The sequence below is a fragment of the Varroa destructor genome, unplaced genomic scaffold (assembly GCF_002443255.2).
Source record: "Varroa destructor unplaced genomic scaffold, Vdes_3.0 BEIS01000007.1, whole genome shotgun sequence".
NCBI lineage: Eukaryota > Metazoa > Arthropoda > Arachnida > Mesostigmata > Varroidae > Varroa > Varroa destructor.
In genome coordinates, this window is record NW_019211460.1 from 6,864,557 (window position 1) to 6,890,477 (window position 25,921).

At 41.6% G+C, this 25,921-nt stretch overlaps 2 protein-coding genes across 18 annotated transcripts in view; both read right to left on the minus strand.

The window, feature by feature from the left end:
* Positions 1-671: 671 nt before the first annotated feature.
* On the minus strand, positions 672-14,012 carry LOC111254247 (ATP-binding cassette sub-family C member 4-like). 3 transcript variants are annotated; one of them, XM_022814884.2, is made up of 27 exons: positions 13,700-14,012; positions 13,124-13,269; positions 12,488-12,789; positions 11,821-12,033; positions 11,226-11,388; positions 10,588-10,807; positions 9,932-10,150; positions 9,582-9,755; positions 8,920-9,099; positions 8,391-8,524; positions 7,995-8,119; positions 7,552-7,637; positions 7,134-7,284; positions 6,427-6,534; positions 6,017-6,069; positions 5,624-5,724; positions 5,178-5,373; positions 4,702-4,755; positions 4,402-4,546; positions 3,885-3,997; positions 3,411-3,540; positions 3,005-3,214; positions 2,631-2,725; positions 2,319-2,394; positions 1,971-2,204; positions 1,623-1,803; positions 672-1,129 (listed from the first exon to the last, which is right to left on the minus strand). In XM_022814884.2, the coding sequence occupies exons 1-27, from the start codon at positions 13,742-13,744 to the stop codon at positions 829-831; spliced, it is 4,155 nt and encodes a 1,384-aa protein (XP_022670619.1). In that variant the 5' UTR covers positions 13,745-14,012; the 3' UTR covers positions 672-828. The 3 variants fall into 3 exon arrangements, with proteins under 3 accessions (XP_022670619.1, XP_022670622.1, XP_022670623.1); XM_022814887.2 differs by lacking the exons at positions 13,124-13,269; positions 13,700-14,012 and having other exon boundaries at positions 11,821-11,993; positions 12,488-12,627; XM_022814888.2 differs by lacking the exons at positions 11,821-12,033; positions 12,488-12,789; positions 13,124-13,269; positions 13,700-14,012 and having other exon boundaries at positions 11,273-11,800.
* A 2,077-nt stretch (positions 14,013-16,089) lies between these two features.
* The window catches only part of LOC111254245 (uncharacterized), a 143,383-nt gene continuing 133,551 nt past the window's right edge, over positions 16,090-25,921 (minus strand). For all 15 annotated transcript variants that reach the window (XM_086976117.1, XM_086976113.1, XM_086976112.1 and 12 more), the window contains 7 exons: positions 24,197-25,791; positions 23,203-23,920; positions 22,093-23,079; positions 21,404-21,937; positions 19,830-21,248; positions 18,258-19,151; positions 16,090-18,134 (listed from right to left, as the gene is read on the minus strand). In XM_086976117.1, the coding sequence (XP_086832243.1) occupies positions 17,335-18,134; positions 18,258-19,151; positions 19,830-21,248; positions 21,404-21,937; positions 22,093-23,079; positions 23,203-23,920; positions 24,197-25,791 (6,947 nt within the window). In that variant the 3' untranslated portion in view covers positions 16,090-17,334. The remainder of the gene's footprint in view (positions 18,135-18,257; positions 19,152-19,829; positions 21,249-21,403; positions 21,938-22,092; positions 23,080-23,202; positions 23,921-24,196; positions 25,792-25,921) is intronic.

Consider the following 25,921-nt stretch of genomic DNA (forward strand, 5'->3'; position numbering starts at 1 on the left):
CGAATCGCGTTGGGTTGGCATTGGTAGCTAATTCGGCAAATGTAGATGTGTTAGGACGTTTCTACTCAGATATGAGATAAAGCAGCTCGAAGATGAAATTTCTGCAAAAACTTGCTATATTCTACAATTTGATCACGATAAAAGCATAAAGCGTATTGCCCAGACCCACAAAAAAAACTATACTGATTATGCGTTACTGAATGAAACAGTCCCTAGATAGTTCTATCGCTTTCGTTTTCAATCTAAGATAGGCAGGAAGAGGAATCGTGAATTATGAGTTGCTACTGTCTAGCAAACCGGTTGACTCAGGCCTCTGTGGTCATCAACAAACTAGACTATAACAGATTATTAAGAAGAATTAACCAACGGAGCCAGTAAAGACGTCGTCTTTTACCATATACGTTTTACATATCCAGGAAAAATTGAAAGAACTTTAATATGAGATTTTACTACGCCTATCGACTGGCCCGAATCTCGTATCATTCGACTATTATATATTCTAATCTATGCAGAACTCCGTTAATGGTGTTAATTTATTTCAATGATGCAAACATTGCTTTTTCGTAATTTTTTTTTTTTTTTTGCTTAAAAACCATAGAAGTTCCACAGTGATAGAACTGGAGATCATTAATCGAAATAGCGGAAATTTAGCTTGGTAATAATAGTATTAGTAAAATATAAAAAGTATGTATTTCAATTTAGCTTGAAACGATCAACAATTCAATATACAAATGCCGAATGTTACTGCAAAAGCAAGTACATAGATAGCTTAAAAAGCTTTTTAGCGTTGATCACAATCATAAATGCTTTATAGCCTTCATACGATGTCTAAATTCTGCTGCTCTCTCTCCATTGTATTTCCTGGTTACTGTTATAATCAGAAGTATAAGAAAGGGAATGGTTCTCAACGTGTTCTTTATCCAATCGGTAGACGTTTTTTGTCCGTTTTGAAAGGTGTGCCTCTTTAGCGAGCCTGCGTAACTTTTCAGCGGTTGCTGGTCCTGTCCTATCAACGAGTTGGCTCAGTCCAGATCTCGGATCTTGAAGGAGAGAATGTGGCTCAGCAAATTCGACAATACGGCCGGCGTCTAATACCATTACCCTATTCGAGTCCATAACCGTGTGCAGTCTGAAAAAGAATTGCATACCAGTATTATAGCATTGATTATTTCTGTTTCAAATGGGTTCTCTGTGTTTCTCTATAAACTACGACAACACCACAAACCGAATTTAGTGTTAATCCTTTCAATACCTATCAAATTATGTAATAAACCCTCAAAATTAAATCAAGCTCTTATATATCTTATAAAATAGCTCCGCCCATTAACAATGTTGCTAAGGAGGAATACATGCAAGTATGAGATAATAGTAAAGCTTTACTATGATTGAAGTGTCAGGGTGAATGATAGTTATGCAGTCATTTCAAGTAATTCGCACGTTACCTATTGTTGCTATACGTTTGCTGAGGTGCATTTATTTATTATTTAATCAAAAAGTACAATTGTAAGAACATTTTAAGCTCCATATTAAAATGAAGTTAGCCCCGTTCTCTCCGTCCATGGGGGCAAACGAAAACAAGGGAATCTATGCAATGCTCGATGGCTTCGAAATCGCGTACTAACCGATGTGCAACAGTAAGAACGGTCGCGTGGTGGAAGCTTCGTCGGATAGCGTTTTGTATACATTCGTCCGTGTGCGGATCGACATTTGCCGTTGCTTCGTCCAATACAAGAATCTTACAGCGGCGTACAATCGCTCGTGCGAGGCAGACAAGCTGGCGTTGTCCAGATGATAAATTCGCGCCTAAATCAACAACGATTTAATGAAGCTATTTCATTTAACAAAATGGAATCTAATCAATAAAAGTGACTTGTAAATTCACTAAAGCCAAGGAGAATGCTGTTTACGTTGATAGTAGCTTGTTTGTAAACTCCACGAGTTTGGTGCCATTAGCACGAAGTTCAGCAAACCTTCTTCGCTGATAGTGGCGTTAAGTCCTCCAGACATATCCTCTACCGCTTTTTTAAGGCATGCCGCGTCGAGAGCTTGCCAAAGTTCTTCATCGCTTATCTCACCGAAAGGATCGATGTTTCGGCGAAGAGAGCCGGCAAATAACGATGGCTCTTGGGGAATGATGCCGATCGCGGAACGAAGCTCATGGAGACCGAGAGTAGAGGTTGATACACCATCAATGATTATATCACCTGACGTGTGAGCAGATGAACATTCCATATTATAGGATTTCGGAAATCATAAAAATACACACAACTTTTTTTTCGACGATGCGGTTTTCTGTTAAAAAAAACAAATGTGGGTACCTTCCGGCTCATATAGGCGGAATAAAGCGGCGATGATCGAAGACTTGCCTGCCCCCGTACGTCCAATGATACCGATCTTAAAAATAATACAGGTTTGAGAGGATCACGGATATAGTTAGTATCCATTAGATTGATATCGAAGTGCTCCATGTCCTGGCGTGGTCCATGTTGTATTAGTTAAAATTTGAACTCGTTTTCCAATCTAAATGATAATCAATTTTATAGCATGTAAGTAAGTTTTTGAAAACTATCATAAGTTGATCAAATAATCTCGGCTTGCACTGCCCTGAGAAGTAATTTTCGACGACGAACCTTCTCTCCTGGCTGGAAATGGCAAGATAGGTTACATAGCACCGGGGGTTGATCCTGCAGGTACCGGAGGTTCACATTGCGCAAAGTAAGGGCACCTGGTTGGAAATAAATGAGATTAGTGTATTTGCGATAAAAATAGTGGGTGGAAAACTGCTGATATGCATCTATCGGTTGAGCAGCGTAACAGTGCTGGTTTACATTTAGTGTCTGTTTCATAGTTGTCTTTCATTATACGTTGACCTTGCATTTACCTAGGTTTCTTGTGACAAAACTAGTGGCAGCTAACGAACGATGGCTGAAATGCCCCTTTGCCGCCTTCGGTGGCAACGTAAATTATTAGCACAGGATTTGCTAATGATATGAGCGTTAAATACCAGCGTTGGGCCATCCCTTCGGCGGACGACACTCAGGCTTCGTTTCCGAAGGCGCTTCCGGGACAAGAGAGCAGTACTCAAGCACTCTTTCCACAGAAGTCATGTGACTTTCAATTTCTGCAGCTTGTCGCACTCCCCATTGGAACATACCAGTTAAAAGTAAGGCATTTGTAACCGCCAGACCCACCTGGCTACCTGTCAAACCACCAACTGCACAGATCGATATAACAACATCAATGTTAACGATGTCTGAGATAAGCGTTTCATCTGGAGGTTCGATAATATTGCTATATTCGTATATATACGTATATAAAGCGTGTGAGTGTAACGCTTCGCTCTGCATCACGTTAAGTTCATAATAACTATACCACCAACATTTATCTAAATAAAAATCATTGCGTCAAACCTCCATTGGCTCCTAGAATGGCTAGCGACATTGTAACGATGGCGATGTACGTAAACGCGAGAAAATCTAATGTGATTCCAAACCATCGAGTAGTGCAAAGAAACAGGTTCCATGATGACGTATGACGATCCTTCCATAACACGTGCAAAACAGCCAAGCAATATGTTTGTTATAAAATGTATATCTAACCAGATCTAATCTGATAACGTAAGCTGCGATATGATAGGAAAGCTCATGCTAAACATTTATTGCTGTAATGGTGTTTTTTTTTTTGTTTTGTTATTACGTGGTTCTGGGTGTCGCATCGCGGCTCGTAGATAAAGCGTGGTTTTTTAGTTGGACGGTCCCAACTGTGGTAGGAATGAGCTTTTTGTTGGAAAACAAACAACGCAATTCGTAATAGCCGGTCAAATATTTTATAACTAATAAAAGCATGTTCATAAATATGGTTTGAATACCCTGCCATCCATATACCTGATAAAGATCAAAGAGATGTTTAAATACGGGTTCGACCCGATAGGCACGAATTGTAGCCAGCCCCTGAAGAGTTGAGGATACATGTGAGAACATCGGGGATCGAGTCACGCCTACATTTTCCGCCATCAAATAGTTGAATAAATTCAGTTAACGTTCAACGCGCTCCCAACGGAAATAGCTCGCTAACATTGTTCGATAACAAGTATTTCCATTGGTATCTTTTTATCAACTTGACAAGGTTTTGTCCTAATTAAGGTATCTATGTATAATGGCTCAGTGCGTCAACTAAAATTTATATACTTAGAAAGCTGTAACATTTTTTTCGACAGGAACTGTCAGTTTATAATAGCACAGGTACATGCTCTATTGACAACTACGAATGATGACACGGCAAGGGGAAGTCATTGACCAGAACGATTGGGTCCCATCGAATCAGTTCACGGGGCATGCGTATGGGGTAGGCATTTCTTAGTACCTAAATATGTCTAGCAGTACAAATAAGATACTTACGTACCCTCGAGTCGTTTTATGTCCCGAGCTGTTCGAATGTAGATATTCCAGAGAAAAGAGAACAGAACAAGTAGAACTAGCGTGGGAATGATAATGTATGGACAAATAATGGCCACGGACGTAAGGACGCCAACCAAGTTCAACGTGATCTGAAGCAGCCAAGTAAAAGTTATTATAAAGCTAAACGAAGCACTAATCAACTTAAATACTATCGTCAAATAGGATTCACTTGCAGTCGAAACCCGCATAATAACACTAGAATCAATTTTATATACTCAAGGCGTGTTTCTTTATTTATACTCACGAAAGAAATATCGAGGCCCGTCGGAGGAAGGATGTCGTCGATTACACCGAGATCCTGCAGACGAGCACGGGTTGATGAAGCAATGCGATAACATGCGTCTTGCCAACTTAGTACTATTATTCTTGGCAACATTTTTGTGACTAGGATGAGCTTTTTGTGTAGCAATTGTGAGGATCTGGTATGAAAGTAGTTCAAAAGTTTAATAGTGGCCTGGTATAGGGTAAAAACATCTCGCTTACGCAATATATATTGATATATCTCTGCGTTAGAGAGGAAGCTATGAACTATATCCAGTAATAAGCTTCGACTTGGCAAAATGCGATTTGATTATGAAGGACACAATTATGACTATAGAGACTATTTTACGGATTTAGGTTTTTTTTTTTTGTTGTACTAAAAAGCTAAGTTAATCAGAGTTTGTTGCTTTTAGTAAGTGCCTAGGATAGTGCAGTGGCGACATGTTTACACAAGCTTACCTTCGTAAACCTGTTTTGGATACGCCCGATAGGATTTCGTTCAAAAAATGAGATTGGCGCACGCATTATACAAGCAAACATGTCGTCATGGAGACGAACCGATGATCGCATACACATTGCGAAGAATAATAACGCTCGAATCACCGAGGCCGCTACTAACAGAACGATGAGACCCCCATACATCCACGCCAACCAACTGTTAATATGGAATTATATGTTTACACGTATGTGTCATTTATAATAAGCTATCACTTGTTTTTTAAATGTTAAATATTTACAATATAAAGATACAAAATCGTCTTGGTTCACATCAATTTACCCCTGACTCACTTATGTATAAGCAAATGACAGTATAATAATTTATCGAACAGAACAATGATTTCCAGTTCTAAAATAAGTTCATATTTAGGGAAGCAAATCAATGGCGGACTAATTTGGACGAATACCTTAGATAGTGCAAATCAAGGTTTGTTTCACCATTTTCTTGAGCGTCCTTAACCTTATCACACCAATACGATAGCCAAAAGTCCACTCCGTTGAACAGAGCCTGTAAAGCGGATTAAGTAAGATTATGGCATACCGCATAGTACAGATACAAAAAAGGCGAGTGCTTTCAAGTATGAGACATATATAATTGCCTATAAATTAGGCTAACCTCAATATTGTTAATACGCAGTGGTAAAATGTTCAATCTAGATGGGAATGAGTCGGTTAGGAGCATTATATTCCCTTTACCAATGTCCATGTTCCGCGAAGTTAAACGTAATACAAACTGTTAGACAAACACCCCGCATAGGTCTCTTGGGAATGAAGCTTTTCTTACAATCTAATTCGCTTACCTGCGAAGCAAGCGAGCTTAACCCGAGAAAGCTGAACGAAAGCCAACCGGTTCCTGAAAATCATACCTTCATTAACATTGCGTATGTGCATGCACCCATTCACGATGTCGACGTACATAGAGAAATCGTACTCTACTATTGCTGCCTGGCGACGGGAGAATTTTATTTCGGAGAAGTCGCTGGAACCGCGTTTTTTTTTTTCGTGTCTTGAGTCTTATTCAGAGCCCATCGACACTTTGGTAACAGATCTGAATTGAAGCCAGTGTTGAAGCTGGTACACTATACACCTTCATTGATGTCTTACAATATCAAAACGTTATGGGATACAGTAATATGTAGTAATAACATAACATAGTGTATATATATAGTAATAAGCTAGTAGCTATAACATTTTATTATACAGCTACTACCCAAAGTGACGTATTTCCAATAGACGGCGGCTGACACCGTCCCCGTTGTTTTACTTTCTTCCGTTTGCTGAGCGCGCATAGCTGCAGCCCCTTGAGCTTCCACGTCACCTGGGCAAAACAGATAAACGTAATATTTCTACATTCAACTTCGTTTTGTGTTCGAATATGGTTTCGCCGATGATGCCAGTCCTTAAAGTATAGCCTTTCGGTAGATTTCCACTGGTTCCAGATCTCGATGAATGAAAACGGAATTGATTTTTATAGAACTCTGAATGAAATTTTTCGAAGCTTCCGGCTTAAGCCAGTTAGTTATATGTACTACGATGCGATTTACAGGTGTGACTAAATAAAAACATACAATTCTTAACCTGATAATTCGATCTAACCATCGGACCATTCAGTCATAGACAGGTACCTGACTGAGGCACAGCTACGTTAACTGGACTTTGCAGGCAAGTCCATGCAACATCCGAGAACATGCAAGTAGCGTAATTAAGGCTTAATAATGTACAAGCATACTAAACGTACACAAACATAGGTGAGAGATGAGAATGAATTTATTGATTGACACATCGGTTGCTTGGTTTAACTTCAGATCAGACCAAATAATCCGATCTGTGCTAGCCATTGTTTAATAGTTATTCGACTGTATAACTAAAGCAATGTTTACAGGTACATACATTATTATGATTGCTATCGTATCTCACCATTGATGATTACATTAGGTTCAATTCCATCTTGAGATTTGCTTTTCTCAAAAGTTTCCCTTTGAGACAAGTTTCTATTGTCCAATCTTACAAAGGTCTTGGAGTCAGCCGGTACATCCTTAGACGGTTCGGCAACGTCGAAAGGCTCTCGCTGAAGTAAACGTTTGAACTCTATGTTAGCCTTATGTTATGGTCTTGTGTATGCATTTCGATATACGATGACTGGATGAAGCCATATTACGCTTTCCTGAATAATAATATAACGCAATGTATAGATAAAGCAAATTTAGAGTGGAACTGTTTGGTCGATCAGAGAACGATCGTACGATATATTCACTTCGAATGCTATTTTAAATCCAAGTAGACACTCTGATTAGCTTGAGTTGGCAACTATATTGAGCCGCTAAATACTGTATACCTCAGACTTTTCTATGACATTGTAGTCCTTTAAATTGTCAGACTCGTCGTTTTGGTCAGTATTTAGTATTCCCTCTATATCAATTCCTGAAATAGAAAAATAGCCTATGAGTGGGCAAAAGGATCATCACTAAATAATCAATTTTTTTCGCTCGGCTTTCAGCTGCCCGTATGCCTAACGGTCTATGATTCAGTAGGTGTGGGAAAAAGGAGCAATTTATTTATTTTATACGCATACATGTATGGTGTTCCCTTTTCTCCATGAGTAATAGTAGCTTTCCTGTGGCCATTGCAAATGAAAACTATAAAAGCTATATTCCAGGTCAGAACACACGTCGTCTACACTTTTTGTGTTATTCTAGCTAGATTTTCAATAGATTATATATAAGAAGACAGGCAATACGGCCTCTTAAAACGATAATATAGAAACAGCGGATAACTGACCTTTATGGATAATGTCATAATAATTCCCGTAGGCTACGGGTTTTCCATTCTTCCTGAGCAAAAGAACGCGATCGGCATGTCGCAGGTACTGCAACTGATGCGTAGCTAGAATGACTGCCTTTCCTCTAAATAGGCCGAAGCAATTTTAAAAAAGAAACGTTAGTGGAAGAAGCAATTTTCCGCTGCTGACCTCGTTTTGATTCTCTTCGTTACGCGATTGATGTTGTATATGTTTATGTATACGATAGAAAACGTCTCCCGAAAAACTAGGTCGGATCTAAAATTAACGAATTTATCTAGATGGCATATAGAGATGTATGTATCTCCGATACGAAAAGGCCCGATAGAAGCCATCCCTCAGTTATGGTCACACATACTGGGCATTGCTGTGCCTACCTGTGAAGAAGGTACTTTTGGATACAACTTGCGAAGATATGACGGGACACATTGGCGTCCACAGCGCTTAGAGGGTCATCAAGGAGGTAGAGATCTGCGTCGTGATAAACTGCTCGAGCAAGACTTACGCGAGCCTTCAAGCAAGCATAAAAACAACGATAGTAATGGATAACGTTACAGTAACAACTGTGCACTATTGCACGTTTTTTTTTTTTTTTTTTATCATCCGACGCTAACTTACTTATTCGTCAGGATCAGAATGAAGTGCTTTGGCTTAAGGTCAAGCAACAGAGAAGTGATAATGCCTATATAACTGCAATTACGTCTGATATTGTTCATCTAGTCATTCCCTGCTTTGCCGAAACTCTGAAGATGTGCACCTTTTAGAGTGTATTAGAACTACTACTAGGTGGTATGAAGAAAAATTTCTAACCAAATTATTTTATTAATGGGCATTTGTTTTCAGTATTCAAGTATCAAAGAACAAGACTTGCTCTATAGTTCGGTCTTGAGTACGATTATATGGTACCTTTTGACCGCCACTGAGTGAGGTTCCTTTGTCTTCGACAAGGGTTTCTTCGGCGTGTGGTAGTAGCTCGATGTCTTTCTCGAGAGCGCATATCTTAACAACCTTACGGAACCGTATCTCGTCAGCTGCAGAATTGAAGCAAATATTTCGCTTGAGGGTCGCGTTGAAGAGCCACGGCACCTAAAAATGATTCGACCATACGAGTGTATTCGACTATAACTACGCTGTTTTTATTATCAGCTTTTCTATCAGCTGACGGGGTTTTGGTCTTGATGTGCCTCATAATTTGCCCAATGCCTCAAACGTCCTACTGGCCTTACCCCCCGGACTGATTGTTTGTCTTGTGGTAGGGACTACTCAGAATTACGCTTAGGTTTTCTACTTTAAGCGCTTACCAATCAAATTGGAACTAGATCGCCACTTGCGAGACCGTATGCCTGTTGCTAATAGCAAAAGTTTTTGTCAAAATTCGGGTATTAGGGTACATTTACATTGACGGCGAGTCAGGACTGATGCATTGGTCCATACCACACCATTGCTATGGCTAGAATTATAGATACGAAGTTAAGATATGATTTAAAGCTGCTCAATGTATTGCAATTATGACGACTGTAAAAGATAAACTTTTTAGTCCCGCAACCGTAATGATAGAATCAAGTTACCTGCGAAGCATAAGCAATGGTTCCCCCAAGCTTAATGGTTCCGGTAAGAAGAGGAAGTTCGCCGAGTATTGCCATTAGAAGTGATGATTTTCCACAGCCAACCGGCCCTGTTACAATTACCAGTTCGCCACGACGCACTCGGAAGTTGACGTTGTTTAGGGCTAATAGATTTGTCTGACAATGGGAAGTGACATGGTTTAGCTAACGACGACAAATGTATTTTTCAACATTCTCTTAAATGTGTATCATGTCTAGTTATCGTTATTTCATAATTAATAAAGTTACGTCCGGCCACTGTGGTTAGATAAACTTCCAATAAAAGAATACAAACAAAGTTGTTTCATACGAACATCAGATGGTAGAATAGTTGATATCCAGGACGCGCGAACATCAGCCAAGCGAAGCATCGCGTCGTCAGTCGATCGAGAAGACCCTCTTCGGGAGAGAGGTTCTGCGGATTGGCCTTTTTCTTCAAGCATCAGAAATCGCTGAATTCGCCTTAAGGAAACCAATGTTTCTAAGCCTTGCCCCATACCGTACGGGAAGTAGAGTCCCATTGCTAGACGGACCTGTGGCATATACACGTATGATCGCCATGAGGTTGAGATAAAGTACCAGATTAAATGGACAAAAGTTGTGTTTTTCGCATACATAAAACTTCCCTTGAGACAAAACATTTTCAGCTAGCTACTCTTAAAGCATTTGGATTATCTAGTTCGTTCATGCAAAACGGTAACACGGTGTTTAGCGTGGCAAAACAGGCCAGCACAAGGTCTGCGAACGGTAGATTGGCTCTGGGCTTAAAATCTGCGTTTAAACTATTTGACAGCTAATTAAGCAGGAATCTACTAGTTTGAATGAAAAACTGGTAACGGAAAATGTAATTTACGCGTAAGATTTACCTATATTGTAAAATGATTTAGAATTACTTTAGATAAATTTCTATGACATTCTGGGGTACGTTTGAAGTGCTTCACGAGGACGTAAAATCGTAGGAGCTATTTACCGAATTCAGCAGAGCTATTGTTACAAATACTTTCTCTGAGGTGAGGCTTTTTCCAGCCACCATCGTATACAGGATACAGCATAGGAAAAGGATAAACTTAGAGGACACAAAGAATAGAGCCATATTAATGCCCTTTAATGCCGATGCGATTCGAACACGTCCAATCTCCATCCGACGAATATCAGATACCAATAGGCCGAACGGCTTTTCCCACGCGTACCTAACAACAAAATATATATTAAACAAAATTTAATGATGGTGGGAAACGATATATTATTTCTCCACGTGTCTAATATCTCACCTCAGCCAGTTGAGCTAAACTAAACTCGAATCTTTGCTATTAATTATCCATAATATATATTAACGCATATTCAATACGGATACGTATCTGACTGTCTGACGATTGATCCGTTGTTTACATTTGTCAAAGAAGATTTTAATTTTTTGGCGGACTAGTGCCTCCTTCTAACAACTCTCACTATTCTGACCTTAGAGTGCCTTCTAAACAAAAAGAGGACAATCTAGCCAGTATGTGCATTCCGTGCGCTTCAATTAATTCATAACTATTTATGTCATTGTAAGCCAAGGCTTGAATGTCATATAAGAAAGAAAATAACATTGTGCGATCTGTTCATTACATTTTGATTGCACGAATGGCGGCCACGAGCTCGTTGGTGAATCGTACCCGTCTGTCTGTGATTTCGGCTGTTTGTAGACGGATCCGTGCAAACTTACGCCCTATCACTAATTGCATAGGAACCCAAACGAGCATATATCCCAAGCAGCAAATACTGGGCCAGCCTGCAATGGACAATACGCACGTTAGGTGTCTCTATTACAAGTAATTCCTTCTTAAATCACGCGGTAGGAACGGTTGTACTTTGCCCTAACTACTTATAGCCGTCCTACAAATTCATTTGAACTTCACGGAAAACTGTGAAAAAAGAATTGGTTTCATCAGTGATATCGGAAAGATAAGAGTAACAATGGTGTGTTCCGTAACAGTAATTGTTCGAAAAAACATATGTGGGAAGCAAGCCTTTCATCTTTGAGAAGCCTACGTACCTATAATCAAAATAGGCTGAATGTATGCATTTGTAGAAACGGTCAAATCTACATTTTTGCTTCTATTGTTACTAAAAAAACCAGTGGAAAAAAAAAACCATTTTTGAATTATTAACGTCAAGATGCTCGTTCAGCGATGTGTCTATTAAATATAAGATTTTCACTTACCGATTTCTCTGTATAGAACGATTGTGATAAGAACTGTTTGTAGAGGCGCCACGAGGATATACGGAACAAAAAGGAGAGATGTGTCAAGATAGCGTACGTCGTTTGACATGAGATTTACCATTTGGCCGGATGCAGTTCCCGTGAGTGAAGCCTGCGAAAGGCGCAGACTTTTCCTATAGAGAAGGGAGCAGCATGTGACCCGCAATCGCATACCTTCCCATTGTGGGAAGGTATAGTACGAACAACATATACGTTATGACCATTTCTAGTTAGATAACTATTCGAAGTTGACGGCTTGAGGCAGGCCTTCAAGCGAACTTGAAAGAGCGTGATTTTGTTTTGGATATTCACAATAGCGACGCAATGGCCAAAACCAGTAATACAATTTTTGAGCGAACAATGGTTACTGGAGATCGAAAGGAATACGTCTAGAGAAAGTCTTTCGTTAATCAATTGACGTTAGGTTTTTATTTGGTGTAGCAGCTGATGGTTAGCTTGCTTGAATAACGTTCACTTAGTTTTAAGTTAAGTACGTATTAATAAGGGCGTAAGGCGTAAGGGCGAAAACATGCTGTACTACGCTTATATCGAATTATCAAATTTGCTTTTGTGTGACGCTGTTCTCGTTCGATTGTATCAAAATGCAAGATATACATTGTAAACTTACCAAATCGTTGCATGTTGAAGAAGTACGGATGATTAGTAAAGATATGTGCGCCGCCCAAAAACGATACAAGTACAGCGCAACCAATGAAAAGCCCATAGCTCATCGATGATTTTGTCGGATCCGTGAGATAGGAGACGAGCCAGCCTAGGGCAATTGGTTGCAATATATTTTTCAAGCATTCTTCAATCAGCACTAATACTGCAACAAGCAAGTAACGTGTACCGTACACACGACAAAGCGCTTTTAGCAAGTGTGGCTTTCTTCCCTTCGTTCCCTGGGCAGACAACTCTTTTTCCCATTCTCTGTAACGACGTAATGGTAGAAAACACTATTACTTAGTTAACCACACATATGTTCCGTGCCTGTGCCGTTACTTACTGATAGCGCTGCTTCATTGAGGGCCTATTTTCAAGCATATTTTCTCAAGATGGCCTTGTTTTCTAACACCAACAATACTTCTAAGGTGTGATCGGCAAATTTGTGACTCAACGCTTTTCTACGAGCCGACTATGCTTAAACGCAACTTCGCGTTTAAAGCCTCTCAGTTTCAGACCTTAGAAATACAGTAACAATAATAATTATACCACAATGACTACTTATATGTTTCTAGCAAGATGCATAAGTTAGAAATCTCACTCTTGTAAGCGATCGGTGGCCGGTCGGGATTCTTCCCATTCTGGGCAGGCGAAGAGATCCTCCACAGTTAACGCCCGATTCCATCCCAGTTTGAAAAGGGGCACAAGCCAGCAGAAAAACATGCTCGATATCCACTTCGCGGTTTCCTAAATTCAAATGAAGGTTCTCCTATCAAAATACGTCCATATCAGCCTATATGAGAACGAGCCACAGCCAAGAAAACGTAATTCAATGTCGATGAAATTCTAAGGTAGAACAGTAGTAGGCGACATGTCCTTAAGACAATGGACAACATTTGTAAAAGTAAGTTTTTTTCATTCCCTATAAAGCTATTTTTCATATCTAACAGGTAAGTTATTGACAATCGGATCGATCTGTTTGCGGCGAGCGTAAAACTTAATTGTCAGACGAATGTGTGAAAACGCAATGAGTATAACTCAGGATTTTAGAAAATTAATGAGTTGCCTAAGATAAATCATTTGAAATGCATTTGTCCTGTGTGCAGGGGAGTTTGAGCCCGGGTTAGCTTGTCGTCCAAGTACCGAGCATCGGCATTAGTATAGCAAGTTACCTCACCTGCGGACTCCGTGGCTGAACGTGAGTTCGATATAGTTCTTCCATGGCGACGCCACCAAATGAGAGTTAGGGTATGGCATAATCATAGCACGCCACAATCGAGGCTATACGTGCCGACTGTTGAAAGGCACGTGAATGAAAGTTCACCTTAGAACCACCGTGTTGGATGCATGTTTCGTTAGGGATATCAAATGGTTAGAATGGCTATCACGGCGCTAGGTAGACATTACAGGATGAACTTTACAACACCTATCATCGAAAGTCGTGCGTTCATTTCGTGCGCTCACCTACATAGGGAAGGGATAGAATAATAATAGAAGACACCATCCGGCAGGGGCATTTATAAAGCGACTCGTAGATTGTTTTACAGACGGTACAGCGTCGAAAGTTTCATGACATGAGTTGTCACACCGTACTGCCATATTTGTAATGTAAAATCTACATTCGAAAACAGCTATTATATCGTATCCTGCAATAGTGCATGCCGGTACACTTGAAAACTTATGTCTCTTCCAATGTTTTGCCACGAAAATGCTTAGTTCTGTTAATTATTTAAGTACTCAGTCAACGATTACATGTATGCTCGGCAAGCAAAATAGATAGATAGATAGTATGTAATATAATGTATTATAGCATTTTTGGTAATAGTAATAATATAATGGCTGATGCACGCATATCGCGACTGGGGTTTATTCCTCCAATGGAACATTTGAACTGCAGGGGACAAAAAATGTTACTAAAAAAGACGTTTGACGCATAATTGGTAAGAAATTAGTAAGAATTCAAGATCTGCCGCAGTAACGAGTTACGTGCGCTGCAGTCTGAACTTATGCTAGGCTCAGCCTATGATTTTGAAGGTTGCAATTCTGACTGTTTCACTCTAGGTGATGTAACCTATAACGGCCACTAGCAACAAATTTGATCCCGATCTATTTGACTTAACTCAATGCATGTGCACTGGCATTCAGCCTCTTACAGGGCTTGAATCCCGTCACGTACTCGTCAAGACAAACCCCTAAGGCTGGCAAGAACGAGACTTAACAAAGAGGAGAATCTGGATCTTATGCCTGTCACTACTTGGAGCGATTTTTTTCAGCAAAAAGAGTTGTAAACGGAAGCTTCGCGTCGAAAAGGTACTATCCAGGATGCGGCTCGGTGCAATATATCTTATTACGGCTGAATAAGGCTTTGAAAAGGTGGAATCAATATATTTCACGAGATGCAATCTAAGCGACCATAGGGCAACAACTATCAAGTTTTCTGTGTTTGTAAAAAAAAATAGGCTTGACGGTCTCAAAATACATATCTAAATATCGTGCACTGATTCATTTTGATCGTACAAATTGTTCTACGTAAACACGGATCAACTGATATTTGTGACTTAGTGCATTGTTTGCTTTTTTTTTTTTCTATGATGTATAATATCTTAAATGTATTAGAAAGTAAACGTACAATAACCCTACGTGTTCCTATCACTACGGTCTCTTTTTATAGAGATCCTGCATTTTATAACGATTTTCGTACATGTTTAATTTAACTGTTGCTTCTACCCATACGGTCTGATAAATTGAGCTTAACAGTGACTCGCGATTTCCTCTACGATGCCGCACCCCCTTGAAAGTTCACTGGTTGTAAACATTAATCATTTGCTTATAATAATCAGCGAGTCGGTTCTTCCTTCTTTCTTTCAATTTCTGCAGTAAAGGCAGCTCTGTCCTATGAGACGAGCCGAGGACACAGACTGACTGTATATAGTACTGTCCAGATGTCCTAAATCTAAATGTGAGCTAGATAGTTACAAGATCATGTTCGCCTTGACTTCTTTATGTAAAAATTGACTCCACTGTCAGAGGTCATACAAATGAGAATAAACCAGCCTAAAGAGACTGCTGAAGAAAGTTAGCTACGTGTTGCCGTTACTTAAAACTCGCAAATTAATTCTGCTTAAAAAATATTCCAAATGTAAAACTAGTGATTGACTAGAAAGTGACGAAGACTCCAGGGAGAAGGAGCTGGCACCGTGGGGGTAAATCGATATTGGTGAGCCCTCATTACGAGCGTCGACGTCTTCAGCCGCATCAAGACCCCAACTAACTAGATTTCTGGCGGGTAGCTATGACAACTAATTTCTAATTAAAACTGCATTAAATAGCTTCAGGAAATGTTTACGATGCAGGGTCAAAATTCACTGCCTCCTAATTGTTGGATACAGGAGGTATCATCGTGGTCGCCGTGGCTTGAAGCAGTGTTTACTGCAAATACAAGATGTAAAGTATATATTTCTTGGCTAGCATCGATGTAAAATGGCCAACTGTACTGTATGTCAGTTTGTCAGACCAGGACACGAAACACGTTCGTATAAGTAAAGATGGGTTTAAAACACTGATGGGTTAGTTATAAACACAGTCGTATTATTTATTATAGCCAATATTATTGAGGTTGAACCTTGGAAGCATTTGTTTAAAGAAAGCCCACCTCTGAGGCACGCCAAATGACGTTGAGGATTGCCTGTAGAAGCGGGATTTGTCCAAACAAAGTATTCAATTACATTGTTTTTTTATTTAATAATACAACATTTTGTTTACTATCATGAACGCTTCGTATTGTTTTGTTGATACAATTATACCTACCTAATGTTTCTCCTGCTTAACACATACTTTGAACGGGTATCATTGCTTTAGCTGGCGGCATTTTTCGCCGGAGTCATCGTTCCACTTGAGACACTTTTTCAATGAAGGGAAAAGTGCCAAGACATCGAGAAGAAGACGATTGAAATCTGCACCTTTTGGATAAATGAATAACCTATTATTGGATTTAAGTGTGTCTCAAACGGAAATTTAATTGGGCATGTAGATGGTAGCCCGATATGAAGCTTCGGCCGACGTCCTGTGTGGTTTACCCTATCGGTCGGTAGCTATTACGTTGACATTCGTTTTGAGATTGCGTGTGAGTGAATTCTGTAGAATTTCAACAAAGCCTATTTTAGATTTTCGGCTGCAAAACTCGTTACGATGTCCGAGAGGACTGCTTCTGTACAGTTTATTTCATATATTACAGTTAAGTGATGGTAAAGGAGGGTGGCACAACGGTTAACCTGAGATTTGCCCTTGCAAGGCTTATCAGTCTGAAGTCTCAGTCAGTAAAATGGGTATGGCACGACATCAGACTGTCATTATAACGGCTGTCATTATTTCACAACGTATCTAGGCACGTAGATAGATATATACAACTTCGTTTAGGACGCCAATTGTTGTAACCCGATTTTAGTCCAAAGCAGCTTCAAAAGTGTAGAAATTTAAGTGCGTATAATTTCTTGGCTAGATGGCTTCGCCTTTGATGATCGACGTTCGTTTAGTTAGACAAAAGTGGACGAAGATGGCTGTCGGTTTGATCATGGCTTGAGTCAATTATGTTAGGAGCAGACTGTGGTGGCAGGAAAAGCGGTCCAGGCGACACGCGGCTTAGGGAGTCCGAAAGGTCGGGAGTTTGAGTCTCGACTAAAACGTTGTACTAAGCCCTGCTGGTTTCCGTTCCGACAGTGTTATTGCATTCACTTATTTTGTTGACCGTTTATTAATAGTCGTCGTATCAGCTAATATCACCGAAAATTGATATCTAAAGTCGCTAATTAGCTATTATTTGAAAAGGTCCTCAGAGTAGTGAGATAACTTGAAGAAGTACTCATATTGCCGCTTTAGTTTATGTTTGGTATACGAGCGCAGCAGCGGTTCGATATTATGATCGCGAATCCACGAACTGCTTGTTTCGCTCGTGAAACTGGCAGAGGGCGTACGGTCGTCGTGGGCTGTTTCGCCCGTGAATCCTTCTGGTCGAGTAATTCGAACAGCCTCGTCCATCTCAAGCGGCTCGCTGAGTCCAATCTCGTTCCGCGCAAACACACGAATTCGGTAGTCGCGACCCTCTTGAAGCTCTTTTATATGCAGCCGATGTGTTTCGCCATCGACCTGGGCCACTTCCATCCACATTCGCCGTCGAATATCCTTAATAGCTATCACGTAGCCCGTAAGCGGGGAACCGCCGTCAGATTCAGGACGGCCCCACTCAATATCCATTGAGGTGGGCCCAGTGATGCAGTACTCAAGTGGCGCCGTTGGCGGAGTCGGCCGATCGGCAGCAGCCTTCAGTTTCACAATGTGCATTGAATCGAGATAGTCTGACGGGCCAGCAATGTTTTCAGCACATACACGGAACGTATATGTAAACCTATCACTAAGGTGCTGAACAAGACACGTTGTGCGATTTGCGTCAATCGTCATGACTCGGGTCCAAGAAGTAGCGGATTGCTCTTTCTTCCAGATGACGTAAGCCGTCAGTTCGGCTCCGCCGTTATCTTTAGGCGGGCGCCATGAGAGAGTGACGGTTTTATTGGTAATGTTACTTGTTTCAAGCGGTCCTTCGGGTACGCTCGGGGGCTCTAGAAAACCGAATAAGGAATGAATTAACAAAAACTAGGTATAGAGATGTTATACTATGGTAATAAACCTCACGATAATGGAACTAACGAGATATGTTTGGACAAGCCAATATCGGTACTTACTAATCATATGACCGGCGATAATTGGTTCGTCGGTACTAAGCGCAGGGCTTGAGCCGAGTTCGTTGCGACAGGTGATGCGGAAGTGATACGCTGTTCCTTTTTTCAAAGAGGAGACAAGGATATTGTGACAACCGGCGGCCGAATTGCCGACGGATTGCCATGCTTTCTTCGAGGCTTCCCTTTTTTCGATAGTATACTCGATGATGGGCGATCCGCCATCAGTTTCCGGTGGACACCATCCGAGAGAGAACGAAGTGTCTTTAACGTCACGCACTGTAATCGGTTTCTGAGGTGCCGACGGCTTACCGTACGAGGCACGAGCTATAATGGGTTCTGATATAGCGGGCTCCGAAATGCCATTTTCGTTAACAGCGCTCACGCGGTAGAGGTACTCACAGTTCTCAGTGACGTTTTTATCGACGTAACGATATGCCGTCGCAACACTTTGCGCGACTTCGACGAAGATCTGCGATGATACTTCACAGCGTTCTATCACATACTTAGTAATATCTGATCCACCGTTGTCGCTTGGAGGATTCCAGCAGAGGGTCACTTGATTACGACTGACGTCGGGGAATGTGATAGGGGGTTCCGGCGGACCAGGTCGGTCCAGGACACGCAGTCTGAAGTTATACAATGCCTCACCAGCTGCGTTCTTCAGTTTTAGCATGTACACGGCACTGTCATCGGCGTCTACATTTTTCACAATGAGCGTAGAGGACTTTTCGGTAGTCGAGATTAGAACCTTTTGGCTTGCCTTCAGTAGGAAGCCATTTTTCTGCCAGGTGATTTCCGGAGGAGGATAGCCGAAGGTCTTGACTGTAAGTAGGTATTCTTTCGTCTTTTGAATGCGGACAGACTTCATCTTATTGTCAAATTCAGCATACGGGAGCTCTGCAATGACGACACGTCAAACAATACTTGTTCATACATATATATATGTGCAGTCGAATTTGTGCTAAGATTACAAAAAACCTTTTCATGGCACAATGCGGATCGCCATGACATAAACCGAGTCACGGTTGTCACTGCATTCTAATATTAAGAATGAAGTCTGACTATGTACTCTAAGGCACCTAGCAGGACTTCATGACTGGGAAGTGGAATTCCGACTGGAGGCTCTCTAACGAGTTAAAGATATTCACTTAATGACTTATATATTAATAAAGATTTTTTAATTTTTTTTTATATGATAATGCCACCAATATATTTTGGGCGGAGGGCGGTTTCAGAGGTAAATGTCAGCGCGATCAGCGTCAAGCGGACCAATTAAGTAACATTGCGCACACAGACCCCAAACAACCCAAAGAAGATTTCTTTCTGTTCGTTCAAATCTTTCATCTTCCTTCAGCTTTAAGCGTACTTTAACTTGACTGCCGATTCTTCCAGAAAAAAAGTGGATATTATGTGCGGGTCTTTCAGTAGTTTTAAAATATGTGAAGTATCTGAATATATTATGTTTAGTGTTGCAAACGTTTAGAAATAAAACTATGTCGATCTGTCTACTCCATTTCGTACACAAACCTCATATTTAGAGAAACAGTTTGATTCTGGAAAATACGGAATGCCTACCTTTGATGGCAAGGCACCCGACGGTCGAAGCCTTCCCAAACTGGTTGGTAGCATGACAGGAGTATAGGCCTGCATCGTCTTCCGTGATATCGGTAATGGTCAGCAAAGCCACATGGTCATCAAAACAGGCTTTCATGCGGCGTGACAATTTCAAGTCGGCGCCGTCTTTCAACCAAACAATTTCGGGTTGGGGTTGGCCTCCGATTCGGCACACTAACACAGCAACTTCATTACGTCGAGCGTGAGTTTCGTCGGGTAGATGCTCTAAGATGGCAGGGGCATCGCCGGTACGGTCTCGCGTTTCGACGTATTCGCTATTTTGGGACGGCTCGCTTCGACCAACGTCGTTTTCAGCGCTGACACGGAATGTGTAATCGTGTGCCTCGTTGAGGCTTTGCACACGAACGAACGTCTCAGTAATGGGTTTGCGTGTTTTGTACACGATCCATTTGGAGGTGTTGCGGTCGTGGTACTCAACCTGATAGTTCGTGATCGGTGCGCCTCCGTCGTGATCAGGGGGCTTCCAACTAAGTGTCACTGAATCGGAACCTACTTCCGAAGTTTTCAGCTCGCGAGGCGGTTCGGGTCGGTCCAGCATCACTACCACAAAGTCTTGACTGCATTCGCCCCATTTATTCTTTAGACGCAAGTGGTATGTGCCAACTTGAGCTGGGTCCATCTTAGGGAAGATGAGCGTAGTCGTCTGGGTGTCGTTCTGGATTTTGACAGTTGATGAGCTAATAAGCAGTTTGCCATTTTGGGTCCAGAGGATATCGGGTTCAGGAATGGCAGTATAGGGAACAACTAGCTCGAGTTGATCACCTCGCCGAGCTGTAAATACGCGTTGTTCTGTGCGAACTTTCGGTGGACATTCAACCTTCACGGTTGACGAGCACTTCTTATCTTTTATGACACATGAGTACACGCCTTGGTCTGAAGCCGCGGCATCTTTAATAATTAGCTTGCGATTTTTGCCCTCAGTGGTAATGATCATCTTATCCGACGGCTCGACTTCTTCGCCATCTTTTTTCCAGTGCACTTCCATCGTCTCGCGATTCACCTCGACAAGTAGAGAGACTGTGTCGCTTTCGCGCACGACAAGGTCACGGAGTTTAAGGGTAAATTCAGTCTCAGTATCTTCCACCTGTAATTTGGTTGTTGTGCGTACATTGCCAGCTACACAAGTATACTCAGCAATGTCATCACGGTCCACGTGAGCTACGACAAGCTTTCGAACATGTTCGCCTTCACGCACTTCACGGATGAAACGGAATCTTTCGTCCTCGGGAATCGGTACGCCATTTCGCATCCATATAACGTCAACGTCAGGCGATGACAACGAAACGGTGAACTCAGCGTCGGTGTCCTCGTGAACAAACGTCGTCTCGGGAAGGCGCGCAAGGAATTCGACAGATGGCGCTGAAAGCAATATTACGCCAGGAAATTAGATTTGAAAAACTATGTAGTAAAAATGTATCAGGACGGTTTCTTCCTATACAAGTGTGTATTCTATAGCTGATTGGCGTGGACTTTCTCAGTAAACGGGAATATCTGTGCACATCGTATACACTTACGTTCAACCTTGAGCCGCGCTTTGCAAGTCTGATCTCCAACAGCGCAAGCATAGATTCCAGCATCTTCGTATTCAGCTTTCTTAATGACGAGGCGCTGTCGTTTGCCATCAATAATGACTGATACGTCTTCAGTAAACCTGATCTCTTTACCGCTTTTATACCAACGCACCCAGGCGTCACCTTTGGTAAGTTCTACTTGGAACCACGCTTCTTCACCTCTAGCCACGGTCATGTTGGCCATCTTGGACACGATACGCGGCGGTAACTCTGTAACGACAAGATCCGCGGAACATTCGTGCTCCCCAAGAACGACCGTGTATTCGCCGTCGTCGCGTATGTTTGTGTCGTTGATGACCAGCTTGCGATAGGTACTCTCCCGAATGAACGTGTACTTTTCAGATTCTACAATCTTCTCTCCGTCCTTATGCCACGTTACTTCGGCATCTTCATGGCTGATTCGGCAGACGAACATTGCCACTGTGTCTTCTTTCACCTCAACGTCTGAGATCTTCTCAACGAATTTCACTTCGCGTTCTAAAAGGGGAAAAATGGGAAAAATTTTACCTTAATCACACTTGCGCTTTTTAACCCACCTGATACCCTCCTGGTATTAGAAGATTACTGACTCACGCAAACACATTTTTTATATATTAACATATTACGTATGTGAGAAGAACGGAACAACTTACTTTGAATAGTTATTTTGGCCGACGTCGATGTTTCGCCGTGTTTGTTCTTAGCCACGACCTTATAGACGCCACTCTGTTTCGATGTAGTTTTATTGGTTTCGAGGATGAAGACTCCATTCTCTTCAGTGATTTTGGTGGTGCGTGTCTCCTTAATAATGGTTTTGTCACAGTACCAGGTAACTATCGGTTTTGGTTTTCCGGTTATTTTAACGACAAGACGCAGTGTGTCTCCTTCTGAAATGACCTGATCAGGGAATGTCTGAGTGAAATTGGGTTGCTCGTCAACATCTTTCGGTTTTTCGGTAATGGTCAAAGTGAACTTGGCGTGGGCGGCTCCCTCGGAGTTCTGCGCAACTAGGTCGTAGCTGTCGCTGTCATCAACGACAGTTTGTTTAAACCTAATAGTAACACAAAACATGTCATTATTTTGCGTCATTTCTTGTGTGATCCGGTGATCCGGCCGCACCGGTTGGCCATTGCGACACAGCGTCACGTGAGGCTCAGGTGCAGCAGACAGTACACAGACAATTGTAAGTTCATCGCCTTCCTCAACGACACGATTCTCTGGAAGCCGTCCGAAGACGGGCGGAATCGCATCGTACATAGACACCAGAGACGGTGTACGCGACAACGTAAAGCGTGATGTCGGTGCCGAATCCGTTCCATGATCAGAGAATGGTTCCTCGACGGTCAGTTCGGCCGAGCATGAGGCAAAGCCAGCAATATTTTTAGCTACTACCGTATAGGTGCCTGAGTCCTCCGGAAACGATTCCCGTATGTACAAAGTTGTCACATTTTCTTCATCGTAGAATATGGTGAACTCTTCTGTACTCTTGAGAATTTGCGTCTGTTTAAACCACGTGATCGTGGGACGAGGATTGCCGCTCACCTGGGCGACCATATGAACTGGTTGTCCATCAACCACTGCAATTGGTTGTAGAGGACGTACGAAGCGTGGGGCAGTTGGCTCATCACCGGGACGAACGCCTAAAAGTGGATTAAGCAACTTATTATCTCAATAGAAATAATTATTCGTTTATAAAAATGCACACTTCTGCCAAATATTTTTATATTTGTGGCACGTTTATCTTATCGAACTCAATTACTTACGTCCAAATGTTGGAAGACGTAGAATTTTCTCCCCAAGTACCTCTTTCAGATATTGCGTGTATTCTTCGGCTTCTTTGAGTATGTCCGGTGGAACAAGGCCCGACTCCTTCGTGAGAACCTTTTTGACTAGCCAATGATCTTGCGAAGTCTTCTCAATAACGCGAACTTTTTCGCCTTCAACAATTGTGAGCTCATCGGTAGATTCTGAGATATACGTGGTTGTCGCAATGAATAGGAACTGTTCAGTGACCTTTTCTGATTCCTCTTCTGTTGTCGCTTCTTTGATATCCTTGATTATGACCTTAGTTTCGTCTGATGCCTCTTCCAAATGCCGAGGACGCTTATCTTCCACCTGGGTGACTTCGAAAGTCATTTCGATGGCTTCGTGCTGGCTTGTCTCCACAACCTGGAATGAGGCATCTACGGAATCTACTGTAGATTTGACTATAACATCCACTGACGTCTTTGTGTCCTCGGGCTGCGGTTCTTCTTCAAATTTCTTTTCAATCTTGAATTCAGCCTTTATATCACCTGTAACGGATTTCTTCCTTTTGAGCGACACTTTTTGTTCCTCTTCTTCAACCGCGACCTTTTTCTTGATAGTGATTTGATCAGCTGCCTCTTCTACCACAGGCTTCTTCTCAGGCTTTCGTTCAATGGTTACATCAGCGCTCGCTGGCTCCGCAGGGACATCTTCGGGTTTGATTGGCTTCTTCGACTGTAAAGATAACAAACGTTAAATTATCATTATTAAGTTGGAAACCTTGTCCTTTTTATGACAGTTCCATTATTAAAAACGTATATACTCCTACATAAGCTGTCATTGTGTGAAAACATGAAAACTAACGAATTTTAAGGTTTAACCTTATTAGAAAAAAAAACTAAGGGCTTATTAACTCATAGAATATTAGCTTTTAAGAGTAAACATATAACGAAAGTATGTTTAAAGTATCCAGCTTTCACCGTTCGCTCTGGGATTTTAAGTTAAACTTACCGGCACAGTGATCTCGAAACTGCCCTCAGTATCTTCGGGCACTTTGTGATCCTCCGTCTTTGTGAGAAGTTCAAAGGAAGCTTTAGTACCCGTTTCTCTTTCGACGGTAATCGAAGGTTTCCTCTTCTTCTTGATTGATACCTTTTCCTCTTCTTCTTCGTGTAGAACCTTCTTTTTAATTGTTAGTTGCACGCTTTCGACCTCTTCTTTCAGTTCAGGAGCCTTTTCAACAGGTTTTTGAATAGTGATGTCTTCAGCCACCTCTTCTACAGGCTTCGGCCTTTCTTCTTTAGGTTTGAGCTGAATCTGTACTTTTTCAGTTTCCTCTTCCGGCATTTTTTCAATTGGTTTCGTCGGAAGTTTAAATACGGCCTCCGAGTCTTGCGGCTTCTCTTCCATCTCAGCAAAAGTCACTGACCTTCGTTTTTTCTTTAAGATGACCCTTTCCTCAGCCGCCTTCTCTTCAACCACAAGTTGCTTTATAGTGACTTCGCCTTCAACTTCTCGGATAACAACTTCGTCGTTAATTTGAAGGACATGCTCCTTAATGGTCATTTCTGCGGCAGTGTCCTCTGTGACCACTGGTTCGGGTTTTTCTTGTTTGACTTCGAATGTAATATCCTCGCTGACGGCCTCCTCTGTCGTGGGGACAGGTTTATGTGGTAATGAAATAGTCGTTTCTGTCTCTTCTGGCTCTTCCTTGACGCTAGGTTTGCGCAAGCTAATCTCTTCTACCGGTTGCGGTTTGGCAGACGATATGCGTCTCTTCAAAGTTACCTTCTGTGGCTCTTCTTCAACAACAACGGGCTTCTTTATTGTAATTTTATCTGCCTCTTCAACAATTTCCTTCTTTTCCTCAGGTCTAATGATCACCTTTTCTTCAATAGTTTCATCGGTAGGCTTGACCTCTGGCTTCTTTTGCAAAGTGACACTGACTTCGTCGGTTACTTTTTTTGGAACTTTTACCTTCTCGTCTGGTTTTTGTTTTATTTTAAAAACGGCTTCAATTTCTTTTTCAGGTTCTTCGGGCAGTGGCTTGGCAGAGGACTTTCGCCTCTTCAACGTAACTTTCTGGGGCTCTTCTTCGATAACGGTGGCCTTCTTAATTGTGATTTCTTCAGCTGCAACTTCCTCTACAATCTTTGATTTCTTCTCAGGTTTCAAGATAATTTCTTCGCTAGAAACCTCTTCTGCTGGTTTAACTTCCTTTTTAAATATTACCGTTACTGCTTCAGCCGTTTCTATCTCTTCAGGTTTTTCCTTTGGCTTAGCTTTGACTTTAAATGCGGCCTCCTGTTCCTTTTCTGGTTTTTTATCTTTTTCAGACACTATTGATTTCCTTCTAATCGTCACCGTTTGTGGCTCCAATTCCATTACGGTCGGTTGCTCAATGGTAATTTCTTCAGCTGCTTTGTCGGTTTTTTCCTCCGGCTGAGCCTCAGTTGGAATTTGTACGACCGCTTCATCAAAAGTCTCTTCCACTGATGGCTGACTCTCCTTTTGCTCAAGCTTCACAGTTACAGGTTCCTTAGCTTCCTCTTCCTTTTGGACCTTCAGCGTGGGCCTTCGCTTTTGGATAGTGGCCTCCGTTTGTTCTGAATACATAAAACTTGTATTTAGAATCTATCCGACATAATGTAGAATGTACTCGACATCTGCTTGGCATTAGGCTTTAATGCTATTCACACTGTTTCCTCACAGTCCAAAGGTCCCATCGAAATCCAA